Source organism: Aphanomyces invadans (genome assembly GCF_000520115.1).
Source record: "Aphanomyces invadans strain NJM9701 unplaced genomic scaffold supercont1.7, whole genome shotgun sequence".
Classification (NCBI taxonomy): domain Eukaryota; phylum Oomycota; class Saprolegniomycetes; order Saprolegniales; family Verrucalvaceae; genus Aphanomyces; species Aphanomyces invadans.
Window position 1 is genome coordinate 1,684,493 of NW_008580152.1, and position 9,241 is coordinate 1,693,733.

The 9,241-nt window shown below is 53.8% G+C and overlaps 3 protein-coding genes across 3 annotated transcripts; 2 read left to right on the plus strand and 1 right to left on the minus strand.

The window, feature by feature from the left end:
• The first annotated feature begins 92 nt into the window (after window positions 1-92).
• On the plus strand, window positions 93-2,881 carry H310_04666 (hypothetical protein). Its single transcript, XM_008869115.1, has 6 exons — window positions 93-190; window positions 248-410; window positions 462-639; window positions 690-1,284; window positions 1,459-2,142; window positions 2,197-2,881. Exons 1-6 carry the CDS (start codon window positions 128-130, stop codon window positions 2,809-2,811), a joined length of 2,298 nt encoding a protein of 765 aa, XP_008867337.1. The 5' UTR covers window positions 93-127; the 3' UTR covers window positions 2,812-2,881.
• A 284-nt stretch (window positions 2,882-3,165) lies between these two features.
• H310_04667 (hypothetical protein) lies at window positions 3,166-5,825 on the plus strand. The gene is made up of 8 exons (XM_008869116.1): window positions 3,166-3,281; window positions 3,369-3,800; window positions 3,853-4,067; window positions 4,116-4,240; window positions 4,344-4,579; window positions 4,624-4,934; window positions 4,995-5,234; window positions 5,287-5,825. Exons 1-8 carry the CDS (start codon window positions 3,233-3,235, stop codon window positions 5,719-5,721), a joined length of 2,043 nt encoding a protein of 680 aa, XP_008867338.1. The 5' UTR covers window positions 3,166-3,232; the 3' UTR covers window positions 5,722-5,825.
• On the minus strand, window positions 5,792-8,234 carry H310_04668 (hypothetical protein). Its single transcript, XM_008869117.1, has 5 exons — window positions 7,514-8,234; window positions 7,190-7,465; window positions 6,367-7,138; window positions 6,114-6,302; window positions 5,792-6,044 (listed from the first exon to the last, which is right to left on the minus strand). Exons 1-5 carry the CDS (start codon window positions 8,152-8,154, stop codon window positions 5,823-5,825), a joined length of 2,100 nt encoding a protein of 699 aa, XP_008867339.1. The 5' UTR covers window positions 8,155-8,234; the 3' UTR covers window positions 5,792-5,822.
• Between the last annotated feature and the right edge of the window lie 1,007 nt (window positions 8,235-9,241).

Sequence of the window (9,241 nt, forward strand, 5' to 3'; positions counted from 1 at the left end):
GCTCTGTCGTCCGAGCAGCGGCATTACCCCCATGTATGCATAAGTCATGCATCGAATTATAGAGGATTGTCATGGTGCGGGGACTGTATTTGCGATCTTCCCAGAACAGAGGGGACAGTCATTGAAGATGGGCGCTGCGTGGGTGTCGGCGCTTCAGCTTATCAGTCTTCACTACGCCACAGCTGCCTCGGTATAGCACGATACCCCATTACTCGACATGCTCCTCCTAATGCGAACACGGTAGCAGATGCGGATATGCGATCGTGACGTGCAAAAGATGCTTCCTTTTTGCAACCCGTCGTTGTCGCTGGACGAACGTGTGGAGGACCTTGTGGCACGCATTCCTGAAGCTGCTGTGCCTGGCCTTCTTGGTGACAATGCTACATTCATCTCCATCCCAGGCGCCCTTGGTACATCCGTCCCACCTTTCGTGTGCTCTCATGTCCATGATACGTGAGTAGATCTGCCCTCGTACGGGTGGTGGAGCGAAGGCTTGCATGGCGTTGGTATCTCACCGTCGGTACGCTTCACAGCTCCAACGCCCGTCGCGACGAGCTATCCTCAAATTCTTAATCTTGCGTCGTCGTTCAATCGTGATCTGTTTGCCGCAGTAGGTGCTGCCATTTCCACAGAAGCAAGGTCTCTGGCCAGACTTCTACCCTATCTGCTCCATTTACCCATCATCCTAGAGCATTTCACAGCGTTGGGCATGGTGGCTTGACTTACTGGGCACCCAACATCAACCTGTATCGCGATCCTCGATGGGGTCGCGGGCAAGAAACCCCCGGCGAAGACCCCTTCTTGACCGCTGAATACGCTGTCGCATTTGTCAGCGGCATGCAAAATAGACCCAATGCTACATCACCATGGAACGCATCCTTTCTCCACGTGTCAGCATGCTGCAAGCACTTTTCAGGGTACTCGCAAGAGGTGCCTCGGCACTCGTTGGACGCAATCGTGACTGCTCAAGATCTCGAAGACACTTACTTGGTCGCTTTTGAAGCATGCGTGTCGCGCGGTGGTGCGTCATGCGTCATGTGTAGCTACAACGCAGTGAACGGCGTTCCATCTTGCGCCGATCGACACTTCCTCACGCACGTCGTGCGGAATCGGTGGAACTTTGACGGATACATCATTTCAGACTGCGGCGCAGTGTACGACGTGTTGTGGCATCACCGATACACGCACACGGCTGCGGAAACCTGCGCCGCGACGCTCGAGGCTGGCATGGATCTCAATTGCGGCGACTTCGTCCAGCTCAACCTCCCGCACGCCATCGACCACGTAAGAAAGCATTCACGAACATTCGATTGTCGAACCGATGGACCATCCATCCGAATGCTGCAACAATGCACGCGGGTGGTCGCGGCGGTGGCCCGGACCGCTCGGCGATCCATTTCTGACATGAGCTCGCTTGTGCTCGCCGCTACTACGCTGCTTACAGTCTCAACGTGGTAGGTGGATAAAGCAGCATGGAAGCGTGCGCTGAGGAACTTGTTCCGAACGCAAATGCGCCTTGGGCTGTTTGAAGCCACTGCGACCGCGCCCTTTCGAGACAGCTCACCGGCAGATATTGATACACCAGCTCATCGGCAGCTGGCGCTCGATGCTGCGACTCAGAGTATTGTGCTGCTGAAGAACGTTGGCAAAACGTTACCGTTGGACAAGGACGCGGTCGACGCCGGCAACCGATTAGCGCTCCTCGGGCCGCATGTTCATGCAACGACAGCTCAACTTGGCAGCTACGCAGGAGTTCCTCCGTTCATCGTGTCGCCCTTTGAAGGTGTGACCGCCACGCATGTGCCTTCGTCGTTCGTGGATGTCCATGCCGCATGCACCGTCGGAGGGGAGGAGTTGGCGGAAGGTGCAATTGCCATTGCCGCCAAGGCAGCCCACGTCGTGCTCGTTGTTGGGATGGACCAAAGCATTGAAAGCGAAGGAATCGATCGTGCGACGTTGGAATGGCCTGGCCGACAACGCGAGTTGATTGCGCGAGTGGCGGCAGTGGCAATGCGACCCATTGTCCTCGTCCTGGTCTCGGGCGGTCCTGTGGACCTCGCGGAGTTTGAAGTGCACTCCAATGTCGGCGCGATCGTATACGCCGGATATCTTGGCCAAAGCGGCGGGACCGCCATTGCTCAGGTAGTTGGCGCTGTGAATGAAGGAGGGGGCTGGCCTGATGAAGGCGACGTGTAGGTTCTGTTTGGTGACGTGAACCCATCTGGCCGACTCGCACACACGTTCTACCGCGCATCGTTTACGTCGGAAGTCTCCATCTCCGACATGCACATGCGACCGCATTCGACTTCCTTGGGGCGGACGCATCGGTTTTACATGGGTGCCCCGGTGTACCCGTTTGGTCACGGGCTGTCGTACACCGTGTTTCATTACTCGATCACTTGTGATGAGTGCGACGGCACTGGCGCCGTGCGACTGCGAGTGACGGTGGAGAACGTTGGGGAATTGGTCGGTGACGTCTCGTTGCTCTGCTTTGCTGCCCCACCGCGCGCCGGTACCATGGGTAGACCTCTGCAGACCCTCGTGGGGTTTGAGCGCGTGAACGGCCTCCGACCTGGCGACGACCACACGTGGCAATTCGCTCTCGATCCAGCCACTGTCTTTATGCTCGCAAGCAAAGATGGAGTCAAGCATCTCGTTCCAGGTGCATGGACATTCCACGTGGGTGATGCTTCAGTGACGGTTGACGTCCACGGCGATGTAAAGAAATCCGCTGCAAAGAGGTCGACGAATTCAAATAGAAGTCGAGTATGGTCGAGTGAGCCCGACGAAGGTCAGGAAGACTCAACCTAATCGAACGGTCCAACTATGTTGTGTCTCCATGCGATGATGAGTCGTTCGTTTCTGCTTGGTGGCGTGAAGTCCGCGGCAATGGAGGAGGCTTTCCCGGATAGTACGTCGAGAACCCGACGGCGGTGCGTCGAAGGCGAGAGACTATATTGTACGAGAGGGAAAAGTACAGAGGGTTGATAGATCGACGCCTCTCTAGAGATGCCTTCGTTCTTGTGGCTCATGGCGGGGGCCGTGTCCGAGAGCTCGCCGCTGCCTCTCGCGTCTTGCCACGTTGTGAGTAAAAAAGGAAAAGGTTTTAAAACATTACATACAAATTCCCAGTTGTTGGAAATAAAATTACACACGTCTGTTGTGCAGGAACCTGTGCAGCGTAAAAGTATTTCGGTGTCGGAGGACGTAGCGCTGCCGAGACGCAAGCACGATGGAAGGATGGTTGACGAAGCGCCGGGACCATATGAACATCATCTGGAGTACGTCTGCTTGATGTGTGTCAGCAGGAGTGCTTGGACACCGAGTACTTCGCTCGTGAGATATCTAGGTGTTGAAAATTTTCGTAGCCGAACGCTACTTCATCCTTGAAGGCAGCAACCTCCGCTACTACAAGAAGCGAGGAGACCCAACGCCGCGCGGAACGTATGTGTTGACGAACGAGTGCATCGTGGGCAAGGTGTTCAACTCTGAAGAGAAGCACAAGCACCATGACCAAGTTTGGATGTTCCGCATCACGTTTTCCGTGGGGGCAGGCGAAAAATCGTACAAGAAGGACCGATTCATCGATCTCGGGGCGAAGGACGAAAAGATGGCTGAAGCATGGAAGAAAGCGCTCGAGCAGACGATCTCGGCCATCAAGGAGGTGGCAGGCGTCAAAGAGGATTTTCTCAAGGGAGCAGACGTTGGCAAAGTTCCCGAGGGATACAACGCTTCGATCCTCGACACCGACAACGTGTCGCTGTTCAACTTGGACACAGATAACGTCAAGGCTGAGCAAGGTGAACGCGTGTAGTCTCCATCACCCCGACGACCTCATGTCGGCGGACGTAGGGTGGTGGCTTGTGCGCGTCGAGGAAGGACTTCGCATCATGCAGGAGTGTCCCTTGGGCCACCAAGTCGCCGCTTCCATGTATGCCCACCATGCCAACTTGACGAACAACTTGCTCTTTGCGTCCACGATCAGCGCGATCGTGGCGTTCAGCGTGATGCACTCGATGGTGGCCAACATGCTCGTATGCTTTGGAACTGCGTTTGCCGCCGTCGTGGTGCGTCGGACCATTTGCTTCATTGTTTTCACATCGTATCGATCAAAGGTCTGCGGCGTGACACTCATGCCCAAGTCTGCGATTGAAATCCCAAGCCTTCGTGTATCGCAAGTCGTGCATGGCCCGCCGTCCGACGTGTTCCGCTTGATCATGAATACGAGTCGCTACCAACGGTTCGTGCGTCCTCTAGCGTTGAACTGGTTGTCATGTCCCATTGGTGTTTGGACCAACGACACACGTGCTGCTGGGACGCGCTTTTCCTGATGCATGTCGTAGATGGGACTCGTCGGTGGCGTCCGTCAGAGTGATCCAAGCCATGGACGACCACTCGGATATCATCTATGTCCAGCTGCGCCCGGTGTATATTTGGCCAATGTGGCAAAAGCCCCGCGACCTCGTCCTCATGCGGTACTGGCGCCGCGAAGAAGACGGGTCGTACTTTGTCATGTATCAATCGACGACGCATCCTGAATGCCGCGTGCGCCACAATTTTGTTCGTGCGAGCATCCTCGGTACGTGGGTCACTCGATCCAGGCGCGCTGACCATGTCGTGCAGGTGGAGGCTACGTGATTGCGCCGCAAAAGTCGTCCATCCATGGAGGTGTCCGATCGTTGGTGACGTACGTCCTGCGGTACGATCCCAAGGGCAACTCAAATATCTACCATCAACTGGGCATGGACGTCGATGCGGTGTTACCGATGCTGCGGTCGATTGTCGGCATGCGGGATGAACTTAGCGCTGGCGACTTCATTACACCGAGTGTGACGGTGGCGGATTCGTCCGAGGCCAGCCGTGTCGACGGCGGCAGCGGGACCAGCGCTACCCCACACGTTGTGCAGAAGCTCAAGACTTCGCTTCCTGACAAGGTGCCATCATCACGGTCCATGCAGACTGTTCACTGTCGTCGTCGGGATATGATCGAGTAGATGTGGTCTGAACCGGATGCATCCCGCTTCGCCGTTCGTGGCCCCAACTACTTGGTAGACAAGAAGAAGACGCCGTCGAAAAAGTCGCGCTTTCGTCTCGTCGGCGTGGACTTGTTTGCGTTTGACAACGAAAAAGAGCGCTACAATCTTGCCAGCCGCCCGGGGTCGCATGTTCAGTCGGCGACTGGCTTTACCTTCGTCGTCAACATGATCATCCCAAGCCCGAACAACTTGAGCATGGTAACGTGATGTTCCACCGCTTGGTTGTGAACTTGATGGGTGAACTATTCAGGTGTTTTACTTTCAACCGGACTCACCCACGATCTTTGACGAAAACTCGCCGTTCTCGGACCTCCTCAACGACTTTTTGGACGGCGACGACGCGTTCCGAAACTCGCGGTTCAAGCTGATTCCGACCGTCGTGGAAGGGACATTTATCGTCAAGCAAGCGGTCGGGTCGGTCCCGACGCTGCTCGGGAATAAACTGTCGTGCCCGTACCATCGCGGAGCCAACTACTTCGAAGTTGACATTGACATTTCGTCTAACAGCGTCGCAAACACCGTTGTCGGGATGGTCAAGGGCGTGACCAAGGTGCTTGTCGTCGATCTTGCATTCCTTCTCGAGTCCCAAGCCGAGGAAGAGCTCCCGGAAACCATCCTTGGCACCGTTCGATTGCAGAATGTGTCGCTGGACAACCCCGTGCGTGTACCTGCGCTGCAAAAGTAACCAGCTCTAACATGTTGAATACATTCCCCAGTGTCGACGCATAGTTGCCCCCATTGCACACATGCATGTTGCCAGAAAGACTTCGACGGACGTGGTCGTGTCTATGGTACTTTATCCAGCTGCGAATAGTCCCAAATGTCTTCGCTCATCGTCATGCCATTCCACAGTCGGTTCACGATGCTGGCGTTGTAAATATCCGGCCCATCCAGGTGCTGCAAGATGTGCACAGCGATGTCTTTTTGCAGGGGTGGCTGGGATGCGCCAAACAACGGATACACGATCAGTTTTCGCTTGGCCGTGGATTCTGTGATTTTGGACTTGTCCTGCTGCACGATTCAAGTTAGTGTCGATGGCATCGATGTGTGAGAGCACAGAGCCGGCGGTGTGTATACCTGTCGCAGAATGGTGGTTCGAAAGTCCCCAAACGACGGCGTGAGCGGTTGGTTGGTGTCTGACATTGTCAAGGACGTGATGGGTTGCTGCAGTTTGGACTGTGTGGCCACAATCACTGGCAACGGTGTGCCTGCCGCTGGTCCGTTGTGGCCTGGTTTGGCACATGAGCCTCCCTGGTTTTTGCAATCCTAAAGGTATTCATTCCCCAACGTGAGTGAAATTCCATCCATCAGATAAAACCGATGGACATACGATGCATTTGCAGTTTTCGCCGCACGGGACCCCTGCTTGAAAGCACTCGCAGTACTTTTTCTGGCAAAACGACTTTTTGCAGTGGCAGCCGTGGTGGTGTGTCTTGACAAGGGCCTTTGCGCTACCACCCGTTGAGTTGGGATGGTAATGGCAACTGTTGTGCTTGAGATCGTCGGACAGTGCATGATTGATCTTGGGTTTGAACGCGTTCGGGTTTCGCTCCAACGTGACCGCGATCGCGTCCTTGCGCTGTGCTTCAAACTTGGGAATATTGTGGCACCCGACGCACTTGCAATTTTCATCACAATACCCGCCGGACGCAAAGCATTCACAGTACAGCTTGAGGCACTGGGACTTCTTGCAATTGCATGGATTTCGCTTCTTGGGCGTGTTTGTCGTGGGGCCATGCAGCCCCCCACTGCCATTGCTAGCCACAAGTGGCGTCGACGAAATGACACTACTCGCGCTTCCAGTGGTGCTGGTCTGTCTGAGGTCGACACCCGGTGATTCCAACCTCGACGGAAGGCCGACGCTGTCTAATCGTGGCTTCTTTCGCATCACCTCGTCGGAAGTAGCGATGGATCCAGGAGTGATGAAGCTCATGGCTGCTTTCGATTCCAGTGGTGTGTGGAGAGTTAAGGGGCCGTGGTCAAGAAGTTTGTGCTTTCTCGACAACGTAACCCGTGGCGGCGGTGTTGCATCGGGCGTATCGATTAAACACAGGGCCTTGAACGCCTTGGCGTTTTTGTTGGGCTTGGATTTTTCCTTTCGCCTATGAAGATACTTACATTTAGGCAAGGAGTTACTACACGATGAGGCATACATGGACTCGTTGATCGACTTAATTGTTGTCGCCCGTCCCCCCGCGGTGTGCTGGGTGAACTGCAACGTAACAGACTTCCTACCACCATCCGTCGTTCGATGGCTTCGTCCTGGAGCAGCGCTCGTCAATGTCTGGATATTGGGAAACGCCGCAGCAGCCTCGTAACACGCTGTCGATGGCGAGTCCGTGAACTCGAGTCTCTGTGTTACAACACGAGCAGGACACTCGGTGTCAGTATCGGGAGTCCGATCCTTTCCGTAACAACAACCAGGTTCACTGCACCAAGTAAGTCATGGAATACGAGAGAAAATGGCAGAGTCGTACAGTTTTGCGAGTGGCGGCTCGGGCGTGAGAGGAGACACCGTGACGGATGGCGACGAGTCTAGGTTGTTGAGGTCTGTTATTGCGGGCAACGACTGTGCAAACGTAAGGAAACTTCGATTGTCATCATCGTTGGTGGTGATTGGTGTAGCAACGACTGAGGGCAACGGTGAGAGGATGAACCTGTACTTCTCGCCCTGTTCGACTTTCCATCCTGAGAACGGACTTGCCAGTGGCCCCGCTTTTTCTGCTGATGGCGGCAGGTTTGTGTTCGTCCCTCCTTCTTGCTTTTTCGGTCGCTTCTTCTTTAGCATCACGGGAGTTGTCAAGGCATACGACGACACGGAATCCTTTCCCATGACCGGACTCCGAAAGAACTTGGATGGGGAATAAATAACACGCAATGGTGAGAACATCTTGCCACTTCCATCAGCACTTGATGGTTGACGAACAGGAGAATGTTCCAATTCGTGCTCGGGGAGCATGGTGGATCCGAACGCAGCGTTTGTCCCCTTGCCTGGAGAAGCAAACATGGAGCGAAAATCGAGGCAGTCGTCGTCTTCTCCTGCCCGCTCCACGTCGCTCCCTTGCATAGACATCAAACACGAATTCATCGCGAAATCTTGCCCTGTTCCATGCGACATCCCTTCCGTCGACCGCCGTGGCGCGGGCCTGTTGCCGAGTATGGACTGAAATCCTTGTGATGACCTGCAATGGAATCGAGCATTCTATATGAAAAATTGTATACTTTCATGAGATAGGCGGGAAAGCACGAGCATAATAATTTACAGCATTGAGCTAGATGTTTGTATGCCGCTTTGCAATTGTTATTTAAATCATGTTGATTCCGGATAATACCCGAGCCAAAATAGGTCAAACGGCGTCATTATCCGTATTGTCATGAAATCGCGCGCAATATTTGGATCTCTCGAATGTGATTGGATGGAGAACAACCAATCAGGTGCCGATAGCTACACGATGGTCACAGCTACCATGGACTGAAGAAGCGGGGGTTCTGCGCGGGCACCGGAGTCGGCGTTGAATCGACAACCCCACTCGACTTGCTTCAAAGGGTCAAATGAGAGCGTTTGAGACAAAAGCAGTCGCAAAGTACGCCGTCGTCGTCCAAGTCATCGTTGCCCTTGACTCATCCGTCAAGCCAGGTCATGACGCTGGTGACAGGAAGCGCAACAACTCTGAAAATGTTGCTCGATCGGCAAAGGTTGTTTGGTGCTGTTGGAAGTACCTTCCCGGGAAAGTAACAGCCCCACAACCTAAATCGTTGCCTGTGTTGTGACCTAGATCTCCACGCCATGGTATGGCCTGATATTCCATTCCCACGGACACGACGGTTAGATGCTGTGGCTTCATTGCGAACAATCCTTCAAATCGATATGTGCTCAAGGTGTCGTAGAGCTCGTGGATGGGAATTACGACTTCCTCCATTCCCCAAATCTGGTGACATATACAGGGAATGACTGACTTCCTTCCCCCGTGGTGCTCGACAAATTTATGGAAAATAAATATTATGGACGTTCAAAAATCAATCTCATGAAATTAAAAATATTTTTGGCCAATTGATGACAATGTTATCCACGTCCAAGCACATGATATGATACAACTTGATCTTGCAGTCGTCAAAGAAAAACTAAACACATTGTTACTGATGCTTAGTTTGCTATAATCCTAGTGTTTTATGGTATTATCCTTAAATGATCAACCTAGGTGCAC